The 26,296-nt window shown below is 35.4% G+C and overlaps 1 protein-coding gene across 1 annotated transcript; it reads left to right on the top strand.

The window, feature by feature from the left end:
- Positions 1–75: 75 nt before the first annotated feature.
- On the top strand, positions 76–24,843 carry slc6a13 (solute carrier family 6 member 13). Its single transcript, XM_039648119.2, has 15 exons — positions 76–518; positions 7,668–7,868; positions 9,517–9,651; positions 10,514–10,654; positions 10,739–10,826; positions 11,244–11,376; positions 11,485–11,619; positions 16,119–16,222; positions 17,049–17,173; positions 18,569–18,681; positions 19,942–20,079; positions 21,206–21,308; positions 22,036–22,136; positions 22,411–22,581; positions 23,403–24,843. Exons 1-15 carry the CDS (start codon positions 512–514, stop codon positions 23,556–23,558), a joined length of 1,851 nt encoding a protein of 616 aa, XP_039504053.2. The 5' UTR covers positions 76–511; the 3' UTR covers positions 23,559–24,843.
- Positions 24,844–26,296: the final 1,453 nt, after the last annotated feature.

Below are 26,296 nucleotides of genomic sequence, written 5' to 3'. Positions count from 1 at the left end.
CTCTATATGAAATAAAAAATAAAACTGACTGCACTCTTCAAATGAAAAAGATAACATCACGTTTGTATCCCAATAGAAAAAAACATGAAAACATGCCTGCTTTTGACCAATTTATAAGCATATGTCCCATGATCCTCTCTAGAGATTCAGTCTAAACCCCATTTGTTCATTTGTTGAGAAGCTGGTGTGATCCGGGTGGTCTTTTGAGACCGAGCCATAATGTTTCCTTTCTCTGGTGTCCTTCAGCTGAGAGAGAGAGAGAGAGAGAGAGAGAGAGAGAGAGAGAGAGAGAGAGAGAGAGAGAGAGAGAGAGAGAGAGAGAGAGAGTTATGCAATCCGTCAAAGCCTCACGGTCTCAGTGTTTTGTGAATGGGAGCGAGAGGGAGGAGTTGGACTTAGACCATCCAGGACTGACTGACTGACTGACTGACGGGATTCACCAAACCAGAAAACCTTCACATTATAGAGCAAAACCTGAGAATATAAAGGACTCTTCCCCCGCAACGTCCCGATGAAGGGTGAGTCTTGTCAGATTGTCTTCTGCTGTTTCATGTTTGCTCAGAGAAACGCATGCATGCTCGTGTAGATTCTTATCAAAACCAGTTTTTTTTTACTTCATGATATCTTTCCAATGAGCATGATGCTCAGCATGAACTGTTGCAGTTTCGTCGTGCACGGTTCTGTCAGGAGTTTGGATATTAACTATCTTTCCTTAATGCCTTTTTTTTCCCTAACTAAGTTTCATTAGTTAGCCTAAAACCTTAGTTAACTAACTAGTGAACTAAAATGAACATGTTATTACTTTAACGAAGATTAATAAATAGGCCTACTGTATTAAATGTAGGCTATTGCTTATGGTTAGGTAAGGTAATACGTTAGGTAATATTAACTAATGAATCTTATTATAAAGTTGTACCCATTTTTTTTTACATTTTATAATAGCACTAATTAAAATATATACATAATAAAAGTCACTTAAACTCAGCTTTTATATTCAAGCTTCTTGTTTTTCTATTAGCTTTTCTCATTCAAGTGTGTGATGAGCAATTCATGATGGCTTTCCCTCACTAAAATATTAGTTTTATAATGACATTTTGTATGTGTACACAATTTACACGACTGTTCAAAAGTTTGGAGCCAGTAAGAAATTAACAGGCTAATCAATGATGCATTAAATTGGCCAAAAGTGACAGTAAAGATCAATGCAACAAAATAAATGCTGTTCTTTTGAACTTCCATTCATCAAACAATCGGGAAAAATAAAATATATTAGGGTTTCCACAAAAATATGAAGCAGCACGACTGTTTTCAACACTGATAATAATAAGAAATGTTACTTGAGCATCAGATCATCATACTAGAGTGATTTCTGAAGGATCACGTGACACTGAAGACTGTAGTAATGATGCTGAAAATACAGCTTTGATCATACAAATAAATTACATTTTAACATATGAAGAGTTCAGATGCAAAAACCTCTAAATGCCATTTGAAATTTTCTTCTTTAATGATGATTTTTATCAAACTTGTATATTTAAGTTCAGTAATTTCACTTAAATAACAATTAATAGGTAATTATCATTGCCATTTAAGTGAAATTACTGAACTTAAATATAAAAGTTTGATAAAAATCGTCATTAAAGAAGAAAATTTCAAATGGCATTTAGAGGCTTTTGCATCTGAACTCTTCAAATATTCACATAGAAAACTTTTATTTTAAATTGTAAAAATGTTTCACAGTTTTACTGTATTTTTGATCAAATGTAATTTGTAACATGTTTGTCTTTAAAATGTATTTACGCTTACAGAATTACTTACATTTTCAAGCTGTTAGATCATAATGTAAAATCATGAGCATCATAACAATATTGTGTCTAAACTTTTGAACATTGTAAAAGAAGAAGAATCAATTTCCTGCAACTTCATTCATTCTTGCAATACATTTTTTTTTCACTTAGTGTAAAAATGGTGTTCAAAACGAATGCAGATGCATGAGGAATTTCAGCCATTCGTCTACACAAACCTGCCACTGTGTGATATATGTAGACGTTTCATATGCAGTTCGTTCCTTTGGGAGTTTCCCACTTCAGATTTCCACACCACATTACAACATGTGTTATTCTGCCCGTATGATCGAACAATGAGCCGCAAAAGCACAAACTGAACTCGTTAATTTCAATTTGCATTCACAGCAATAGTGAAGAATCCCAATAATAAGCTGAAGATCTATGACTCATCCGTGTGATATATCAACGCTGTGGTGTTTTGGCTGTAATGTGAGGATTATTTATTGATGTTTTTGCCTGTATGTTCCAGCTTTGTGTCAGCAAGTTGAGAGATTTACCGAGCTGGCAGAGATTCAAGTGAGCTTTTGTTAAAGACTGGATTTTCATTCGTCCTGCAAGTATCTTCCACCTGTAATACACTGACAACCACCAATCAGTGATGAGAGTCACATGAAAATATTTATTTGAAATTTTTATTTTCATGTGTGTTTCATGTAATAAACATTAATTTAACAACATTAAATGTAATATAAAACCCGAATGTAGCCTACATAATTAACTAGTAAAAAAAAAACAAACAAGAAAACTATGAGAAAACAGTTATTTCAACAATAAAAAATACATCAAATGTGAGAAGTGTCACGCAGGGAATTGTGGGAATGTCAATTTACGTTTTTTAACTGTAAATTCTACAATGAGTTGTTCATTTTCACTTGCAAAACCTGTAAATTTACCATGAGATCTATCACAGTTATTTACCGTATATAGTACGGAAACTTTCTGTTAACCGACAGTTTTGCACTGTAGCATTCTTAACTGATTCTTTTCTCATGAGAAACATTTGAGAAACAGCATCTCAGTGCTGTCTAGGAGAAACAGTCGAGATATTAAAGAGATCTGTGCGTCGTTCTTCCTGACTTTCATATCTTTGGGAAACTTGAGAGCTCTTTTGAAACTCTAGGTGAGATTAGTAGGCGTTTCTTTTCTCATGAGAAACATCTGAGATGCAGGAGACTTCAGCTGGCCGGTTTGTGTCTTGTTGATGCCTACGTGAAACGGTTATGATTTTAAAGAGATCTATGTTGAGTTTTTTCTTTCGTATCTTTGGGGAATATGAGAACAGTTTGAGATCTCTTTTGAGAGATTATTTGTAAGAGATTAGTGGGCGTTTTTCCTCAGGAGAAACATGAGACTTCAGTCCATTAGCTCTCGTTTAGTTTTATTAAAGTGTCAACAGAAACAGAAAGAGATCTATTTCCTTTGTTACTGTACCTTTGGGAAATCTGAGCAAAGTTTGAGACGTCATTGAGCTCAATAGCAGAAGACACTCAATTTGGTCTCTATTTAATCTCTTTGAGATCTAGGAGAAACAATTGAGATGGGCCTACTAAAAAGTTTTTTTCCCCGGATAATTCTGTTTTGAATGCAGAGTTTGGTTTTGTAGAAAGTCTGAGCATGATTTGACATGTTTTTTAGATCTATTCTGAAATACATCAGAATTTAAAACATGTGGAATATACATATTAAGTTATGGGGCTGTGCAATAATATCACTGCTTTTTGAATATTCATATTTCTTGTCGATATCTGTTTGTATGTTTCTGTATGTTTTATGTAAGTTTGTACCACTGAGAAGAACCACTAAATTATATATACTGTGCAATGACAAAAAATCGTATTCTATTCTATTCTATTCTATTCTATTCTATTCTATTCTAGGGGTGATAGAGCATTTTCTTCCTATGCTAAGCTTTGGAATTCTCCCAGGGAAGCAAACACGACATTAGTGACTTTTAAAACTCTTCTTAAAACATTTTATTTTAGGATTTCTTTTACTTGATTATTCATTTCTATTTTTTTATTTAAAATTAATTTTTGTCTGTTGTTATGTTTGCCTGTAAAGCGCTTTGAGAAAGCAATTTTAAAGGCACTAAAATAAATGTATTATTCTATTCTATTCTATTTTATTCTATTCTATTCTATTCTATTCTATTCTATTCTATTCTATTCTATTCTATTCTATTCTATTCTATTCTAGGGATGATAGAGCATTTTCTTCCTATGCTAAGCTTTGGAATTCTCCCAGGGAAGCAAACACGACATTAGTGACTTTAAAATCTCTTCTTAAAACATTTTATTTTTATTTTTGGATTTCTTTTACTTGATTATTCATTTCTATTTGTTTATTTTTGTATTTAAAATTAGTTTTTTTTGTCTGTTGTTATGTTTGCCTGTAAAGCATTTTGAAAAAAAGCTAATTTTAAAAGGCACTAAAATAAATGTATTATTCTATTCTATTCTATTCTATTCTACGGGTGATAGAGCATTTTCTTCCTCTGCTAAGCTTTGGAATTCTCTCAGGGAAGCAAACACGACATTAGTGACTTTTAAAACTCTTCTTAAAACATTTTATTTTAGGATTGCTTTTGCTTGATTATTCATTTCTATTTGTTCTATTTGTCTCATTTTTGTATTTAAAGTGTGTTTTTTTCTCTGTTGTTGTTATGTTTGCCTGTATAGCGCTTTGAGAAAGCAATTTTTTAAAGGCACTATTTAAAATAAATGTATTATTCTATTCTATTCTATTCTATTCTATGAAAGTCTTGAGGTCACACGTGGTTTTCTAAGGAGAACAATCTGAGAGGCAGGAGACCTGAACAGAAACTCTGTTTGCTCTCCCTTTAATATTTTTGAGCAACAATTGAGATGACAATGAGATTTGTTTGTAATTTTCTGTCCGGCCGTCAGAAGCGCGTCTCTATGTGTGATCTCATCTCTGGCCTGGTGAAAACGTCAGTAAACTGAGATCAAACCGCCAAACAAACCTAAGTCCTAAGTCCTTCGTTGCTTCATTCCTTCAGGTGTCTTGGTAATGCAAGAGTCTATTTTTACCAGTCTGGTAATGCTGTTGAGTTTCCACCGAGGACTGTGACACGGGTGCGTCCCCCTCCTGTGTCTGCAGCAGAGAAAGAGCACATTCTCAAGGCCTCTGACTCTGCGGGACGTCCGGCATACTCCATGTTTCAAACCTCAAGCGTGTTGAACAGACTTTTGTCCGTCTGATTAACCTCGGATTTTCTGGTTCCTTCACTGTAAAACATAATTGTTGGCTCTTAAAAAAGGTTGCCTTTACATTTTGAGTTCGATTATATATTAAACAATTGAGTTAATGCAATGAAGGAGTTTGGTTTAATCAATAGAAACTCAAAATATGATTTTTTTTACAGTGTTGAAGCTGGTTCAGGACTTGCAAAAGTGCTGAAATATATTTAAAAAGTTGTACGGTAGCCCGGACATTCAGCAAAACATCTCCTTTTGTGTTCCACGTAAGAAGGAAAGAATTGTTGAATGTCTTTGATTTGTACTCGTGAACCGCAGAGACGAGTCCGACTCGTTAATGCGAGCTGACAGATATGAACACGGTGAGTGAGTCTTCTGTTTCGCACACTGAGAGAGTCTTTTCAGCAGTGCTGGGTGTTGTGTGGCCGTATCCCACAATGCTCGTGCGATCTGTCACTATCATTGCATGCATGGGGTCATGTGACGCCGTCTCCATTAATGCTCTCTAGAACGGGGATCATCATTTACATAACACGGATATGACAAAAGGAGAAGCAGTAAAAATGTCATTTTTAGATATTAGCTTTCCTGAGTGCCATTTGAGTGTGTTGCTATGCGGTTGCTAAGGTGTCCTGGGTGCTTTTGGAACATGTTGCTTTCCAGTTCAGGTTGTTAAGGAGTGTTTTTATCATGTTGCTTTGCACAATTCTATTGTAAGAGTTATTTTGCATATCGAGGGCTTGGAGCCAGAAGGGCGTAAGTGGCTTTTAACAAACTTTACAGGAGAGACTAAACAAAATTTTGACCACACTTCAATCACCTGTTTTATTAACCTTAAACCACAAGCATTGCAACCACAGTCATACTTACATGAATGAGTATTTAAGTAAAAAATGTACGGCATATATTAACACAATGACAATGTTCTAAAACATTTTCAAAAAAAAAAAAAAAAGTCAAATATGTCAGATACGCCTTTTTGTTGCTTTATTCAATACAGTTTGATCTCAGATAGGTATTTTTGGCACCATTGGATAGAGCTCATCGAGACCTTTATTTTGATATAAAGAACTCATATTCGGCCAAAATGCCACTTACGCCCCTCTGGTTCCAAACCCTCGATATTATGCAGAAGCAAAGTTGTGTTTTTTTGCTATGTAGTTGCTAAGGTGTTGCTATGTCATTGCTAAGGCCTTCTGAGTGTTTTTTAGCATGTTGCTATGCAGTTGCTAGGGTATTGCTATATGGTTGTTAAGGGGGCTTGAGAGATTTAATATGTTGTTGTGCAGTTGTAGATTTGTTTTGTGTGTTGCTATACAGTTGCTGTGGATGTTAATGAGTCTTGAGTGTTTTAACATGTTGCTAGGGTGTTATTATGTGGATGTTAAGGTGTTTAGGGTGTTTTTAACATGTTACTATGCAGTTGCTAAGGTGGTTGCCATATGGTTGTTAAGAAGTCTTGAGTGTTTTAATATGTTGCTATGCAGTTGCAAATGCATTCTATGACAGGAGTTATTTTGTATGTTGCTAAGGTGTTGCAATGTGGTTCTTAATCAGTCTTGAGTGTTTTAACGTGTTGCTATGCAGTTTCTAGGGTGTTGACATGTGATTGTTAAAGTCTTATAGGTGTTAACATGTTGCTAGGCAGCAAAATCATTCTATAGTAAGTGTTGTTTTGCATGTTGCTAGGGTGTTGCAATTTAGTTCTTAATCAGTCTTGAGTGTTTTAACATGTTGCTACACAGTTGCTAGGGTGTTGCTATGTGGTTGTTACAGAGCCCTAAATGTTTTTATTATGTTGCTATGCTGTTGCTAGGGTTTTGCAATGTAGTTGTTACGGAGTCCTGGGGTTTTTTATTATGTTGCTATGCTGTTGCTATGGTGTTGCTATGTAGTTGTGAAGGAGTAATGAGTGTTTTAACATCTTGCTATGCAGTTGCAAAAGCATTCAATGTTAAGTATTATTTTTAATTGTGTTGCTAGGGTGTTTCTATGTTGTTGTTGAGGAGTCCTGAGTGTTTTTATTATTTTGCTATGCTGTCGCTAGGTTGTTGCTATGTGGTTCTTAAGGAATCTTGAGTTAAGCAGTTGCAAAAGCATTCTACACTAAGAGCCTTTTGTGTGTTGCTATGCAGTTGTTAAGATGTTGCAATGTGAGTGTTTTTTAGCCTATATGTATTTTATATTAAGTATTATGTATTTCTTAATATGTATTTTATATTAAGTTTAGGAAAGGGCCTTTATGTCCTTGTGAGTTTTTTCCACATGCTGTATTTGTATTGAGCCATAACAGATCACTTGTGGCTTCTAAACGCAACGGTTAAAAATATCATGATAAAACATGCAATAATATGCATGGAATTGAGTGGGTTCACAAACAGCTTTAGTGCTCAGACTGGTTTATGATGTTTGGGCCTCGTATCTTCATGTTTTACCAGATAAAAACTTTGTATCTTTTATCATGATTGAAAATCAATTAGTTAGTTTGAATTAATTACATCATTCATTGATCAAAATTACCACAAATGATTCATTGCATGTGATTCTAACAGTGTCATAGCAGTCACGAGTTTCTTCTAAACGCGATGTTATATTTCTACAGGAGAGAAAGAGATCACCACCAAGATGGACCCGTCTAACGGGCTGAACCGACCGCTGGAGATCGTCCCGCACGCCGAGGTGAAGATGACCGAACGAGGACAGTGGAGCAACAAGCTGGAGTTTATCCTCTCAGTGGCCGGAGAGATCATCGGACTGGGAAACGTGTGGCGCTTCCCGTATCTCTGCTATAAGAACGGTGGAGGTGAGGAGGCCCAAAAAAATGACACTGACTAATTATCATGTACTTCAAAAATGCATGGATGTGCAAAAACCTGGTGTCCATCGACATAAAACATAGTGTTACGTTGGTAAATAATCTAAAAAAAACATGTTATTTCCATAAAAATCCATCAAAAAGTACCATAGTACTACCATGGTATTTTAGGAAGTACATATAAATATCATTATGGTGCAGAAATCGGTATTACTTGAACATGATACATGTCCAAAAGCATATCTGAAAAAAATCATGTACAAAATATGTTCAAAAATGTTTGCCCAAAACATGTTTACATAGTAGGCTACTTACAGTAGTACACAAATTTGGTTTATCAGGGTACAAATCCAAAAAAAACAAAGTGTTATCATGGTGCATGTCCAAAAACATATGTTATCATATCACAGATATAATCAGATAAGGTCTCAGCAGTTGATGTGTGTTACGCTTGTATGATTTAGCAGTGTGTCACCATCAGTGCTGAGTGAAGTCTTGTGTAATCGGAGAATCCTTGACTCTCGGACACGCCTCCGGGAGAAAGAGCGATCGGGACGTGTCTGAACATTACATCCAGACTCACTTAACTTACATCAGATATCCTAGATTACGGAAGGGCTTTTCGATCTTACAGATCATTAATGTGCACAAAGGCAGATATTTTTTCGTTAATTCTCTATTATAAATATGTTAAAATATTATTATTATATTTTTTGAAATATTTAGTTATTGTACTGTTAGATGTATTATTTAAATCATTTTCTGTTGTTACATTATCAAATTTTCCTAATGTTATTTATGTAAAAATTAAAATGTAAATAAATATTAAAAATGTAATTATTATTACAATTTATTTGCATTATTTATTTAAATCAAATTTTAATCATTTATTTTAATATTTTTTTCATTTATTTTTTTATTGTAATCAATCAATCACATATTAATTTATTATTAATTATCTATTTAAATAAAATGCCATGTATTTTAATGTTAATTTATTCCAATTTTTTTCATTTACTTTTATATTTTTATTTTAAGAAATATATGTATTAATTTTAATCAAAGTTATTATTTATGAATTTATTAATCAAATGTGTTTATTTATTTGTAAATCTAGTTTGTTTTATCATTTCCTGTATATATTATAACTTTTTTCCACACTAGACTGGTTTGTAAACCCCTGGTATAGAGGATTGAGGTTTAGACAAGGATCGACCGTCTAGATTCCGAATGCTTTAACGTTTGCCAGGTGTTTGTGAAACTGACCTATTGATCCGACAGTTGAGCTGATCAAAGTGTTACCAGTTCAGAAGGTGAAAGGTCACAGCTGTTGTTTGATCAGCTCGTAGTGTGTGTCCATACAGAGACGTTTGGGCCTTTGGAAACATTTCTTGAAGCCTTCAGATTCTCTGATGTTTCTCCTGAGAAAAAGAGCGCATGCACTGACTGACTTCATATTGTTGGGTTAAAAAGGACAAATGACCCAACAAATTTGAAAGATAACCCAACATAATGACCCAAAATGCTAAAAAAAATAACGCAATGTTTTTTTCTGCTGCAGTAATCACACGTTTTCCCTCTAGAGTCTCAAACTGTGCTCATTCTCCTCATGATTAATGTCGTCATCCTCTTCCAGGTGCGTTCTTCATCCCCTACCTGATCTTCCTCTTCACCTGCGGTATTCCCGTGTTTTTCCTGGAGATCTCTCTGGGTCAGTTCACCAGCCAGGGAGGGATCACATGCTGGAGGAAGATCAGCCCGCTGTTTGAAGGTCAAGCATCCATCTGAACCCTTTCAATGTGACTCCACGTGTTCGTTAGTTGTTCTTTAAAGCAATGAAGATTTCAAGAAGCAATGAAAAATTACATGTTTTAGATAAAAATCGAATTTGTGAAGACATTTTAGAAGAAAATATTTTATTTGGTTTCAATTCAAAATAATTATTTGTGAAATTTTCTTAGTTTCAAAGTAAATCCCACACCATTATTTATCAGCGTATACGTTCTAAAAAATGCTGGGTTGGTTTAACCCAATTTTGGGTCAAATATGGACAAATCCAGCCATTGGGTTACATTTTTAAATTGTATTTTTAATCCAATGTTTGGGTTTGTCCATATTTGACCCAAAGTCTATTTTAGTTAAAACAACCCAGCATTTTTTTTTAGAGTTTTTAAGTTAAAATATAAACTACGGTAATTAGCATATTCTAAACATTCGCAATTGTTGAACAATGTTATAGCTTTTACATAATCTGTTCAATTAATATTCATTGTATTATTTTTTTTAATTAATGGAATTCCACAAAATATTTAGTACTTAGTTTCTATATTATTTATATACATTATAAACAGTTTTTTCATTTTTCATTTTTCATTTTACTCCAGGTTATAAAAGTTTTATGCGCTTTCATCTTTTTTTTATTTTGTATAAAAGTATTTTTAATTAAGTACTTCAACCATACATTTCCAACATTCCAATTTTCTTTTCAGTTTCCCAAGTTTTTCAAATGATATTTTAATTTTATTTTATTCCAGCTTTATTTCAATTACAGAAAATGATTTCAGTAGTTTTAGTTTGCTACAAAAACATTGATTTTGATTCTATTTAAAAAATCATCTCCATCTCGACTGTAGGCATCGGATACGCCACTCAGGTGATTGTGGCTCTGCTGAACTTTTACTACATCATAGTTCTGGCCTGGGGAATATTTTACCTGTCCTTCTCCTTCACCTGGGATCTGCCGTGGTCGTCCTGCAACAACACCTGGAACACAGGTGACGGATGAGTCATGTTGTCATGAATTCACTCCAGAAATGCATCCAGAACAACAATCCAGAGATTCCTGTTGTTTTCCACAGATTCCTGCATGGAATTCCAAAGACGAAATGACTCCATTGACCAAAGTCACCTTGACAACGCAACATCGCCCGTGATCGAGTTCTGGGAGTACGTTTTACAAGCATCTTCTTTCTTACTCTAACATTCCATTTTATCATTGTGCAAACATTTTCGGAATGCTACTTTTGAAAGTTTTTGAACATTCTAAAACGTAACATTTAAAAAAAAATATTCTATTTGAACAAACGTTCTGTTAACGTTCCAGGAAGAACGTTCCCTAGATGGGGCTGTTTTTACTTTTTAGATCTCAAAATACCTCCGATTTCAAGCTATTTTAACTTTAAGCTAATTTTTTTTTGCATTTCTTCAAACATGTTTTGTTTGTTGACTCTAAAATAAGCAAGCTTTTATTGGACAATCAGCAAACTATTCCAAGTTTATGCCACCTGATCCTGAAACGTGTCCAACTAACCAGGTAAGCGTGATGTGAAGGAGACTTCAGCTGATTTGTCTGTGTCTCTGTAGACGGAGGGTTTTACGGATCTCCTCTGGGATGGAGGAGATGGGAACGCTGCACTGGGATCTGGTCCTCTGTCTGTTGTTGGCCTGGGTTATGTGTTATTTCTGCATCTGGAAAGGTGTCAAATCCACCGGCAAGGTACATGTGTGAAAAACCTGTTGGTTTCTTTCAAGTTTTGCCCCATTAGGTCCTTAAAATTATTCAGCCGATTCAAGCAATGTACCTTGTTTTGCTGTCACCCATTAGGTGGTGTACTTCACTGCGACCTTCCCTTATGCGATGCTGCTGATTTTACTGATCAGAGGAGTCACGCTGCCAGGAGCATCCCGTGGGATCCAGTTCTACCTTTATCCCGACCTGGGAAGGTTAGCGGACCCGCAGGTATCGCAGCTTTTCATCTTTACTACTACTTTAATTTTGTTATGTAAATTCTACTTGTCATGGCTAGAAAGGAACCGTTTGACCTCGTTGAGACATTATACTCACATTACTATTATTTAATACTTTTGTTGTTGTAATATTTAATTATACAATATAATATAATTGTATATGTAATGTAATATAATTGGTAATATTAATATACAGTATAATATATCTATAAAAGTGCCCCATTATGCTTTTCCGAATATTACCTTTCATGGAGACCAATCAGAACAGACTGGACCATCTGACCAATCAGAGTCAGTCCTCTGACCAATCAGAGCAGAGTAGACCAATCAGAACAGACTGGGCCATCTGACCAATCAGAGTCAGTCCTCTGACCAATCAGAGCAGAGTAGACCAATCAGAACAGACTGGGCCATCTGACCAATCAGATCAGAGTAGACCAATTAGGACAGACTGGGCCATCTGACCAATCAGAGCGGAGTAGACCAATCAGGACAGACTGGACCATCTGACCAATCAGAGTCAGTCCTCTGACCAATCAGAGCAGAGTAGACCAATCAGAACAGACTGGGCCATCTGACCAATCAGAGTCAGTCCTCTGACCAATCAGATCAGAGTAGACCAATTAGGACAGACTGGGCCATCTGACCAATCAGAGCGGAGTAGACCAATCAGGACAGACTGGACCATCTGACCAATCAGAGTCAGTCCTCTGACCAATCAGAGCAGAGTAGACCAATCAGAACAGACTGGACCATCTGACCAATCAGAGTCAGTCCTCTGACCAATCAGATCAGAGTAGACCAATCAGGACAGACTGGGCCATCTGACCAATCAGAGTAGAGTCAGTCCTCTGACCAATCAGATCAGAGTAGACCAATCAGGACAGACTGGGCCATCTGACCAATCAGAGCGGAGTAGACCAATCAGGACAGACTGGACCATCTGACCAATCAGAGTCAGTCCTCTGACCAATCAGAGCAGAGTAGACCAATCAGAACAGACTGGGCCATCTGACCAATCAGAGTCAGTCCTCTGACCAATCAGATCAGAGTAGACCAATCAGGACAGACTGGGCCATCTGACCAATCAGAGCAGAGTCAGTCCTCTGACCAATCAGAGCAGAGTAGACCAATCAGAACAGACTGGACCATCTGAGCAATCAGATCAGAGTAGACCAATCAGAACAGACTGGACCATCTGACCAATCAGATCAGAGTAGACCAATCAGAACAGACTGGACCAATCAGAGCAGAGCAAGCTCTCGCAAAGGCAGGGTCTAGAGAGACTGAATCTTCTAAGAAAGCGCTTCATGTACATTATGAGAAAATTGAAGTGTTTTTTGGACTGGATGAAGGTGAATCTATTATAGGAGATCCAAAACAACATTATGATTAATTTCTTTACTTGCAAAATGACAGTGCACACCAAAAGGTTGGTTTTGAAAAACCGTACGTTCAACGTTACTATTGAGTCCACAAGTGTGTTTTGTAATTCCGCAAGCGCGTTGTTTTCTCCTAAACACACAGTCTCGAGTCGAAAGGTCACGTGATTTGTCTACCCAGGTGCGAGCCGTGGCCCGGAGCAGGACACCAGCAGGGGAACGTTGTTTTCTGTCCTTCTTTGATTGCGTCCATCTGTGCGTTTGACCTTTGATCCGATTTTCTCATCTGCGTCACAAGACCCCCAAACCCACGTGATATCTGAGAACAGGCCACGACACGACCACCCAGATGTATCCCAGCATTCCTTAAAACCGCTTAAAACCTCTTCTGGAAAATCTATGTATAGCGACGAGAGCATTTTTGGTTGGATTTGAGAGATCGCATTGGTTGTGTTGACGTCGTTTCAACTTGGAAGCATAACAATGAGGCCACTTAAACCACATTTTATACCCATGGCTGTTTTGACATATTTACATGTATACAAATGAGGCCAACATTAATGAAATCTGCAACGGTTGGACAAAGTTGGGTACTTGGCGATCTAAGGCTTTTAAAACTTGAGTATCATGGTTCAAATGGTTTAAATGTGGTATTCATAAGCCATTTTAATAGGATATTCAACAAGATTTCATGTTGAGTAAATAGAGATCGACCGATATTGACTTACCGATAATGATTGTGATTGTTTGCATGTTTATATGACCGATATTCAGAACCGATATATATATATAATTTCTGTTTTTGACAGTTATAACAGTTCTGAACTGAACAAAACCAATATTTGATTGTGGAAAAAGGTTTAAACATCAGGGAATATATCGGTAAAACCGATTATCGGTCGATCACTTTTTGTTTTGGCATGTTTGGTTGTATTTGAGACAAACCGTTGCCGTTATGACAATTTTTGGTCGTAGATGTATAAAAATTCAACATAATATTCAACAAATCAGTGATCTTGGGCTTCAGAAACTGGAGCATAATGGGTCATAATCAACATCGACATTCATAACCCAATTATGATTCTGTAAAGGTTGAAGTGAAGCCAAAATGAATGAAACCCTCAACCAGAAATATAAACAGTTGGACAAAGTTAGTCAAATCGGTGATCAAATCAAGTTGGCTCTAAAAACTTGAGCATCAAATGATTTAAAAAGTGACATTTATAAGTTATTTTAATTCTGTTAAGTGTTATAGATTTCATGTTGACTTCAGCCTCAAATGAAAAAGCACAATAAATCCCTTTTCTGGTCTGTTCTGACATGTTTGGGTGAGGTTTGACAGATAACCGTTGCTGCTTTTGGTCTTAGATGTATAAAATTCAACAAAATCTTGTGAGTTTGTGAATAATTAGTCAAATCGTTGATCTATGGCTCCATGGGTCCGATTCTGTCAAATCAACATGAATTTACATTATTTACACATTTTAATTCTGAATTGTGAGAGAACCGTTGAGCCGATAAAGTGAGTCAGATTGGTGATTGAAGGCTGTAAAGAAATTCTGGAAGGGTTAAGTCTGGATTTGGACATCAGTGGTGTTTTCAGCACACTTCTGGTGAGGTTTTAAAGGGAGTGTGAGGAATTTTCCGTGTGGAAAAACACCAGTTCTGTAGCCAGGCGCACACGAAGAACGATTTTCACCTGCTGGATGACAAAACACTGAAAACATCCCACAGGACGGACAGGAAAATACATCTCCTGAGCAGTATTGTTTATAGGACAGAGATTATACCAGTACATGCGTCGTTGTGCATTTGGTGTCGTAAGAGATTTAATAATCCACATGGCCTGTGGCGGCGCGTGAATGAACAAAGTTACGAAGAACAGAAAGTGCTGGGATTGATGTCAGAGGGTTTGATTCACAGGCTAATAGCAAAACTACCATCAGCATGTTTTTCCCAGATCATGTCTTAACTCGTTTCAGGACTTTAAGTCTAATAAACAAGAGGTTACACGATCTCCAGGAATCCTACAACAGCTCTAATCTTTCAGCTTGTCCATTCAAGCTTATATTACCTGAAGCCAAATTAATTAAACTGATCATATGTCACATATTCAAAAACCTAGGCATCATAATAGACTCTAAACTAATTTTTAAATCACAGATAAAAAAGGTCTGCAATCGAGTCAAATTTATTATCGCAAATATTTTAGAGCAAACTTGTACACTGTATTTATCATCAGGATTTGAAGATTTATATCTGTTTTACTGTTTTTTATAGTTGTATTGTTCACCGTAATCTTCTTATTGTGTTTTAGGTAGACAATGTTAAGATCTGTTCTGGGACAACGGATGAAAAAATAGCCTTTTGGCTAATTCTGGTGCATTTGCAGCAATGCTAATTAATGTACACTGTCCCTGTCAAAAAAAAAAATATAATATATATATATATATATATATATATACTCGAAACATTCATTTTACATTAAAAAAATGTATTTGATATAATACCTCCTGAAATTAAATATTTTATTAATTTGAAAATATTTTTATTTTATTTTATTTTAAATTTGTATTTTTATTTTAAATTTGTATTTTTTTTTTACATTTTATTACATTTTTATATTATATTATATTATATTATATTTTTATTATATATATATATATATATATATATTTATTTATTTATTCCGTAAAATCATTTTATATAAAATATATATTTTGTATAATACCCAAAATAAACCATTGAATGCCATATATACGTATATCTTCAGTAATATAATTTTTTATCAAATATATATTTTGTATAATAAACAAATTAAAATATTGAACAAAATGAAATTAATGAAATGGCAAGTATGCTAGACTTGCAATTTTATACTCATGTTATATAATACCTAAAATGTAATAATAATAATACTTAAACTCCACAGTAGATCCAAAGTGTTGCTGAACAAATATAAATAAAACAAATTAAAATAAAAAGTCCAAAAAGCTAAAGATGGATGCCTAACTTTTACATGCCTCTATTTATTTAGCTGTACATCTGTATATTAAAGTTGTTTTAAAAGGGTAAAATGTGTGTGTGTGTGTGTGTGTGTGTTTTTGAGGTGTGGATGGACGCAGGCACGCAGATCTTCTTCTCCTATGCAATCTGTCTGGGTTGTCTGACCGCGCTCGGAAGCTACAACAAATACAACAACAACTGCTACAGGTGAGAAAACACCAAACCTTCATTATTAGCTCTGTTATGGTCTATTAAACATCAATACTACTCAGAGACCACTGACAAAACGCATGATGTGTGTCTTTCACTATAGTGAGTGATATCACTGATTTAAACCTCACTGTTAGATAAACTATGTGATTGATTCACTCAATAGAACTGACTCATTAGAATCATTTGATTCCAAATTAAAAACAAAAACAAAAAACAGATCCAGTTCTGAATAAGATTCGGGTCTCGGTTCCCAGCCCAAGTTAGATAATACAGATATTATTGCCTGACCTCATTCTCTATCGTTTAATAATAGACTGTAAGTGATATAAAAGTCCCAAACTTACTTGAGAAATATGCAGTGCTGTGATTCATCATGTCCATGTGGTTCCTCCGCTTGAAATCTGATCACTTTAAATTGCTTAGTCAACATTTTTTTAAAAATTTTGTACATAACAATGACGACATTGGATGACAGTATACTGTAAAAAATGCTGGGTTGTTTTAACCCAAATTTGGGTCAAAATCAACAGACCCAAATGTTGGGTTAAAAATGTAATAAAAAAAAAAAGTACATTTGAAAGTGAAAGTTGAAGTTGGGTTAAAATTTTAAATTACATTTTAACCCAACATTTGGGTTTGTCCATATTTGACCCAAATTTTGGGTTAAACAACCCAGCATTGTTTAGAGTGCACAAACTTAGACATAAACATCAAAAAAAGAAAAGAAAAAAAGGAACAAATACATACACACCCACAAAAAAAAAAAAACTCCAGTATTTGCCGACACTGTTTCATAACTCCGGGTGTTTTCTGTTTTCAGGGATTCTTTGGCGCTGTGTTTCCTGAACAGTGGAACCAGTTTTGTTGCCGGATTCGCAATCTTCTCCATTCTCGGCTTCATGTCTTACGAACAGAACGTCCCGATTTCAGAAGTGGCAGAATCTGGTGTGTGTTGCTTCACCTGTCCTGTGTTTTATAAATAGATATATAATCTCATTTATTTAAAGGTACACTATGTAGGAATTCAGTTTTTGTAAAACAGCGACCCCTAGAGTCACTGTGGAGTACTTTTACTGTCGTAAATAAGGTCTGGCCCCTTTAAGAGCTGCGTGCGCCGGGTTATTCTGTTTAATGCCCATTCTTATCTTATCCGTTTTCTTTTCCTTGACTCTTCTGAGCCTGTGGTCACGTGATGAAGTTCTCCAAAGACGGTCCGTCTTCTCCAAATTTACATAGGGGTATTACAAGAGGGCAGATGTGGCAAACGCTGTATATTGGCCTGAGGAATCAATTAAAATAACTGTATATGCGTCAACTCTTTTGGCCAAAAGTTACACGGTGTGCCTCATCATATAATTCACTGAAATATTATATATTAACTAATATTATATACATATACAATTAACACACAGATATTATTTAATATTTTTAGTCGTATTATATAATATATACATATATATTTTATAATAATACATTTATAATAAAGCTAATACATACTTTTGTATTAAATTATATTAGGAATATATATATATATATATATATATATATATATTCCCAAAATGGGTATATTATATATTCCTAATGTAATTTAATATAAAAATATAAATAATAAAATATTAAATAAAATTTGTTTAACTGTATATCTAATATATATTGTTAATTTTCTATATACATTTTTATATTTTGCATAAAAATATATAATTAATACAATACCTTAACTGTAGTTATAATAATAATAATAATAATAATAATAATAATAATAATAGATAAGTAGCTAGTAAAAATCGATAAGCCATAAACAACACAGTTTAATATAATTTTATATAAAAATAAATATTTTTATAGTAATAAAATTTGGTACAAAATTGTCAGGCTTACAAAAGGATTTATTTAGCGTGAAAGGAAAATATTAAATTACATATATATGTGTGTGCATATATACAATGTATATATATATATATATATATATATATATATATATATATTACAATTTTCCTTTAAGCTAAATAAATCCTCTAGTAAACCATAAGATTTTCCAATCAGGTATTCTTAGAAAATTGCCCTTTATCCCTCAAACACACTGTAATCTCTGTCTGTCCCAGTGCACACACTCACGTTTGTTTGTAAATGAGCTGTTCCTGTTCCCGTGTCAAGGCTGGTTTCATCGGTTCTGCTCACGAGAAGTGAACGGGTTCACGTTTCAGACGAGATTCACAGATTTACTGAACCTGTACATTCAACCCAACAAATAACATATTAAAAGAGAATGTGTCATAAATTCCGTCACAAAAGCTTCAATGCTAATATTGCTCTTGTGTTTTCCCGCGTGGTCTCTTTCAGGTCCTGGGCTGGCGTTCATCGCGTACCCGCGGGCCGTGTCCATGATGCCCTTCTCCCCGCTTTGGGCCGTCTTCTTCTTCATCATGATCGTCCTGCTGGGGCTCGACAGTCAGGTGTGGGACGGCACAGTTTATTGTGTGCATATTCCGAAGATAAGATAAGATAAGATAAGATAAGACTTTACTGTCTGTTACACAAGGATTACAGAACATTTTCTTGGACAAGGTTTCAGTCACAGAGGCATTCACAGTGTTCAGTGTGGCCATTGCAGACGGGATGAACGAGGTCTTGTAAATGTTTGTGTGTGTGAGAGAGAGAGAGTTTGTGTACTGTGAGAGTGTGTGTGTGTGAGTGCGTGTTCGAGTGTGCCTGAAGCAATAATTGACAAATAATAAGTGTGTATTAAAGGATTAGTTCACTTTTGAAAAAACTTTTACTGATAATTTACTCACCCCCATGTCATCCAAGATGTCCATGTCTTTCTTTCCTCAGTCGAAAAGAAATTTAGGTTTTTGATGAAAACATTCCAGGATTTTTCTCCATATAATGGACTTCAATGGGAACCAAACGGTCCAAGGTCCAAAAGACGGTTAATAACAGTTTCAGATGCAGCTTCAAATGTCTCTAAACGACACCAGACGATGAATAAGGGTCTTATCATGCGAAACGATCGGTTATTTCAAAACTTATTCCAAAAATGTAACTTTTCTAAGGACAAATGCTATTCTGTGAGGCGCGTTTGTAACGTCACGTAATACGTAATTACGTTCAAAAGGTCACGGGAAGTACAGAGTCAGTGTTTACAAGTTGAACGCATAGGTTGAACGTGGAAACTAACTCAAACGCCGTTTACAAAAAAGGAATTAAAAGGTAAAACAACGATGTCGGACGATTTTGATTCTGTACTTCCGGCTACGTCGCCCGTGACCTTTTGAACGTAATTACGTATTACGTGACGTTACAAACGCGCCTCACAGAATGGAGAAAGGCTAGCATTTGTCCTTAGAAAAGGTACATTTTTGGAATAAGCTTTGAAATAACTGATCGTTTCGCATGATAAGACCCTTATTCATCGTCTGGTGTCGTTTAAAGACATTTGAAGCTGAATCTGAAACTGTTATTAACTGTCTTTTGGACCTTGGACCGTTTGGACCCCATTGAAGTCCATTATATGGAGAAAAATCCTGGAATGTTTTCATCAAAAAGCTTAATTTCTTTTCGACTGAGGAAAGAAAGACATGGACATCTTGGATGACATGGGGGTGAGTAAATTATCAGCAAAAGTTTTTTCAAAAGTGAACTACTCCTTTAAGCATGAATGGTCCACATAAAGCAAGCGTGGAGTCAGCGGTGTGTGTTCTTCCCCTCTGCAGTTTGTGTGTGTGGAGAGTCTGGTGACCGCTATGGTGGACATGTACCCGACCTTCTTCCGCCGCAAGAACCGGCGAGAGCTGCTGATCCTGGCCGTGGCCGTCGTGTCCTTCCTCGTGGGGCTCATCATGCTCACGGAGGTACCCGACCAATCAGGGTCTGAGATTAACACCCGCTAACCCCAGTGTTGTTTTGCTATTTATTAAACAGCATTTGATTAACAGAAAAGACATTGTTATTTTCCAGCATCCTTCATGTTGTGTGTGCTGTATTGATCTGGAAGATGCTGGATGACAGGATTTAGTTTGAATAAGATATGAATGTATGAAATCAACATGTGACGCAGTTAAAGGGTTAGTTCACCCAAAAATGTATTTACTCACCCTCATGTTGTTCCAACCCCGTAAGATCTTCGTTCATCTTCGCAACACAAATTAAGATATTTAAGATATTAAGATCGCTAGTCCATAGGCTTCTTGAGGGAATGACTCTTGCTGTCCTCGAAAAGTCATTAAAGACATCGTTAAAATAGTCCAAGTAACTACAGTGGCTCAATCTTAACTTTATCAAACGACGAGAACACTTTTGTGCGCAGAAAACAACAAAAATAAGACTTTATTTCAACTATTCACTTCCTTCTCCATGAGCCTGTAGTCAGTTAACGTAGTGTGATTGCGTAAAGCTACGTCACACGTAGGCTCACTATTGGCCGACGCTGGTCATGTGTGTGATGCGTCACGTGTGACATACAATAACAGAAGCTTACGCTATTAAACTAGTAACCTGACTCGAGGCAGAGGGAGAAATAAACGAATAGTTAAAATAAAGTCATTATTTTTGTTGTTTTTTTGCGCACAAAAGTGTTCTCGTCGTTTGATAAACTTAAGATTGAGCTCCTGTAGTCACTTGGACTATTTTAACGATGTCTTTAATGACTTTTCGATGCCATCAAGTGTCATTCCCTCAAGAAGCCGATGGACTAGTATGCAGGAGCGATCTTAATATCTTAAATATTTTAATTTGTGTTGCGAAGTTGAACGAAGGTCTTACGGGGTTGGAACAACATGAGGGTGAGTAAATACTGACAGAATTTTCATTTTTGGGTGAACTAACCCTTTAAACTGGATCTTTTTTCTTTCTTTTTTTGGGCTTGTAGAAGTTCTGAATGACCGGTAACTTAAATATTTAGTAGCCAAATTGGCCGGTGAGTGATAAGGTTAATTCCAAACCCTGTCTGATATCATATTTGTGATCTGTGTGTTTCAGGGAGGGATGTACGTGTTCCAGCTGTTCGATTACTATGCCGCCAGTGGCATGTGTTTGCTCTTTGTTGCTGTTTTTGAGACCGTTTGCATTGCCTGGATATACGGTGAGATTTCACTGCTGTGCATTTAGTGCAGAAAGCAAGAAATGTATATATTTATATTCATTATAATATTATTTAAATTATTACAAAAAAAAAGTTTTTTAAAACAGGACTAAACTGTTATCTGCGCATTTGGTGCAGAAAGCAAGAAGAATGACAATTTTATACTGTCAAACCAAACATTATTCAGACACCAGATATCATTTTGATATTGTTTTAACTGGTGTGTGCAGGACACTATAGTTCATTGATGTAAGTGAGAAGAGCAAAATAAACTGTGACATATTATACTCAAAAAATCTTCATACAGTGACCAAATTTGAGAGCAAAAATGACTCTGAAGTGTGTTTTCTGTAATTGCTAATGCTCTTTTTAGACACAGACATTGCTTGGTCACTGGTTGAGCTAAACTGGTATTATCTAATTGTGTAGTTAAATTGAACAGATATTCAACATAATTCATGTGTGAGAGTCCAACAGAAGGACGGACAAAACCAGTCAAATATCCACTAAGTTCTGCTCATATTTTACTACCATTTTCAGTGAATAAACTGATAATGTGAGAAATGTTGAAGGTGTCTGAATACAATTTGGTTTGACTGTATTTTTAAAATATTTATATATTAATATTTTTAAATTATTACATAAATAATAAGAATCAGGACTAATCTGTTATCAGTCACAATTTTGGTAATTTTCTTTCTTTCTTTTTGTTGTTGTTGATTCTCAGGTGCTAATCGCTTCTATGACAATATCGAGGACATGATTGGTTATCGTCCTGGGCCGTATATTAAATATTGCTGGCTCTTCTTCACTCCAGCCACATGTTTTGTGAGTCTTTCATATATTATACTTCTATTCAACTTCCAAATTAGTGAATTTGAAGGTTTTCTTAACCTTTATTAAACCTCTTCAAATAACTAGATAGATAGATAGATAGATAGATAGATAGATAGATAGATAGATAGATAGATAGATAGATAGATAGATAGATAGATAGATAGATAGATAGATAGATAGATAGATAGATAGATAGATAGATAGATAGATAGATAGATAGATAGAATTGAGTTTTCAGATCCTCTAATGTGGTTGTGTGTTTTAGGGCACGTTTGCGTTCTCCCTGATCAAGTACACTCCTCTGAAGTATAATAACGAGTATGTGTACCCGTGGTGGGGTTACGCGCTGGGCTGGCTGCTGGCGCTGTCCTCCATGGTCTGCATCCCGCTGTGGGCGGTGTATAAGCTGAGCACCGCTAAAGGCTCGCTGCGAGAGGTGAGTGTGCATGCATCACACATCACACCACAGATCAGTCAAGTGCACGGCATTATGGGATGATGAAATGTCCCACATAGTGGGCTATGGTTATTTATTGAGGAATGCATTGTTGGGGAAAATTACTTTGAAAAGTAATGCATTACAATATTGTGTTACTCCCTTAAAAAAGAACTAATTGCGTTACTTAGTTACTTTTTTAGAAAATTGAAACATTACAATATTGTGTTACTTCCTTAAAAAATAACTAATTGCGTTAGTTACATTTGTTAGAAAAGTAACGCATTAAAATATTTTGTTACGTCCTTAAAAAATAACTAATTGCGTTACTTAGTTACTTTTTTTGAAAAGTAAAGCATTACAATATTGTTACTTCCTTAAAAAATAACTAATTGCGTTAGTTACTTTTTTAATAAAGTAATGCATGACACTATTGTGTGACTTCCTTAAAAAACAATGTATTGCGATACTTAGTTACTTTTTAGAAAAGTAATGCTTTTGCTTATCACTGATTTTATTCATTTTGAGGAATATTGAATGTTTTTTGTGCAAGTGAGATTAGTAAATGCACACACACACATTTAGTCTAGAACTACAATAACCATCATGTTCACACACAGGAGAGCTGTCAGTCAATAAATGGGAAAACAAAGTAACTCAGATATTATGTCGTACATTTGAATTACTTTACTAGTTACTTTAAAAGTAATCCGATTACATTACTTGTCATGCGTTTCCCTTAACACTAATTGAGAACAGTTACATACAATGCAAACTACACTGTAAAACAGTGTTATAATGGATGTTCTGTTATTCCTCAGCGTTTCAACGAGCTCATCACGCCCTCGCTGGACCTGCCCAAATCCAGACGGGACCAGGAGAAGACTCAGGCCATCTTCGCAGCCGACGGCGAGACTCTCCGCCAGCGAAACAAAGACGGGTACTTACCCGTGAGCGAGAAAGAGTCGCACTGTTAGCCCGTCCGTCCCGTGACGGACCTCTGCATGCTTCCCTGAGGGTGGTGCTTCAAATCCTTCCCATGATACCTCACTCAGTACTGGCAGCCAAATAAGCCTTACGACACGCCAGGATGACCCTCGACCTCTCGAGTCGGTGAGAGGATCTGAAGATCGCTCTCGTTGCTCTGAGGGTAAAGCCTGCAAGTGTCAATATTATAGACAGCAGAATGTTGAAACACTGTTTTACTTCTGTAAAATAATCATACTTATTTTAAAGTAAGACATAATGTTTGATTTCTATTCTGGATTTAACTATTTGATCAGACTGGCAAAAACTACATAAAATGATATATTAAAAAATAGAATATATATATATAATTGTTTCCCATTTTATAATAACATTTTGTGTAACTTTTGCCACTATATATATATATATATATATATATATAATATAATAATAATTATATAAATATATACTTTTATTGGATTTGCAGAAAATTGATCAGTCTGGCAAAAGTTGCACAAAATTATATCAATTATATACAGTATATATATATATATATATATATATATATATATATATATTCCATTTTTAATTTACATTTGTTAAACTTTTGCTATTTTATATATTCATAATAATTATATTATTTTAATTGGATATCACAGAACCACTGGGCATAAAATAAACGTAAAATAAACATTGAATCATTGCATCGATACGCCAGTAGGTGGCGATGAGTGACGATTAAAAATGCATTTGTCAATGATTTATTCGTTCAATTCGATATTTGTTCAAAAACGCTGATTAACCCAGTAATGAAACAAGTGAAGCATTTATGAGTGAGTCATTGAATCATTCGCTCAACCCGATTACAATTTTTTTTTATTTTATTAAAATGTATTAAATCAACTGTTTTGTTTAGTTGTCTATTCAGAATCGTGGGAGAATCGTGATCTCTATTTTAAACAATTTATCCAGAATCGTGCAGCTCTTATAATGTCATTTCAAACCATGTTTTTCTTTGACTTTATTTCTTCTGCTTTCAGTAATATTGACACTTTAAAAGTTGAACTTTAAATGTTGACAATCTGAATACCTTGAATCGAGACAGGAAGATCCTTGCAATTCACCCAAAAGCCTTTTCGATCTTCAAAATGATGGAGCGAAGGATTTGCATAAGCTGTTTAGTGTTGTTAATTAAAGGATTAGTTCACTTTTCAAAAAACTTTTGCTGATAATTTACTCACCCCCGTGTCATCCAAGATGTCCATGTCTTTCTTTCTTCAGTCGAAAAGAAATTAAGGTTTTTGATGAAAACATTCCAGGATTTTTCTCCATATAATGGACTTCAATGGGGTCCAAATGGTTCAAGGTCCAAATGAGAGTTTCAGTGCAAACTGTTCAAAGGGCTTTAAATGATTCCAGACGATGAATAAGGGTCTTATCAAGCGAAATGATCACTAATTTAATAAATAAATAACAAAGTTTAAGTTTTATAAGCTCAAATTCTCTCCTCGCTCTGTTCTGTGATGCGCGTCCGTCTTCGAACTCATAAAAATGAATTAATCTTTTCCCGAGTCAACTCATTAATTTCGTTTGTTGAATGAACCAAATGACTCGAAAAAAGATTTGTTAATTTTGATGAACGAGTTCGAACAGGAGAGTCACGAACGCACATCACAGAACAGAGCAAGGCGAGCATTTGAGCTTATAAAACTTAAACTTTTTTATTTATTTATTAAATGAGCGATCGTTTCGCTTGATAAGACCCTTATTCATCGTCTGGTGTCATTTAAAGCCCTTTGAACAGTTTGCAGTTTGCACTGAAACTCTCATTTGGACCTTGAACCGTTTGGTCCCCATTGAAGTCCATTATATGGAGAAAAATCCTGGAATGTTTTCATCAAAAACCTTAATTTCTTTTCGACTGAAGAAAGAAAGACATGGACATCTTGGATTACATAGGGGTGAGTAAATTATCAGCAAAAGTTTTTTTTAAAGTGAACTACTTCTACTGAACTACTACTAGGAAAAGTGCACTCAAAAATGCTCATTGTTTACAGGCCCTCATGTCATTCCAACGCCAATTTCTTCAGTGGAACACAAGATTCAGTGATTTCATTGTATTTTATTTTGCGTTCCAGAGGGGGAAAAGTACGTTTTGAACGACATGAGTCCAGTAAATAACAAAACTTTCATTTTTCCGCACTATTTCCTCCATCAAACGCTTCGCCCCGCCGGTGGCAGAGACGAACGCAATCTAAATAGATGTTGGAAACCGAAACTGGAGTGTCTTTAGGACTGTTTCAGTTCATACAATCAATGCATCTGCTTTCTAAGGAAGCAAAACAGTGTTTTTCGAATCCGTGTGGATGTGCATTATAAATACAGCAACGCCTGTGATGTTAAATGCAGATCTGAATACGGAGGAATACATACGGTGTTACACAGGGTTATTGATCAATACTTTTGTGCACTTGAGAGTGTTTTAGGATATAAATCATTGTATCTCACGGTTTTGTATTTTTTATTGCAAAACTTTATTAAAGCAGAGTACGGTTGTCGTCTAGAATTTAACAAATGTGTGATAAAAAAATTTTAACGTCCGCACAAATCAATCAGATTGCACATGGAGGGCCGATCAGATGTGTGTGTTTTCACTGGTACATGTTGTGATGACGTATATGAAGTCTTTCTATTGCAGTCTTTGTGTATATAACCTGTACAGAAAGCTTGGGTTTTGGTTTTACAACTT

This window comes from Pimephales promelas, chromosome 25, assembly GCF_988280905.1.
Source record: "Pimephales promelas chromosome 25, fPimPro1.hap1.1, whole genome shotgun sequence".
NCBI lineage: Eukaryota > Metazoa > Chordata > Actinopteri > Cypriniformes > Leuciscidae > Pimephales > Pimephales promelas.
This window is presented reverse-complemented; position numbering and strand designations above follow the sequence as displayed.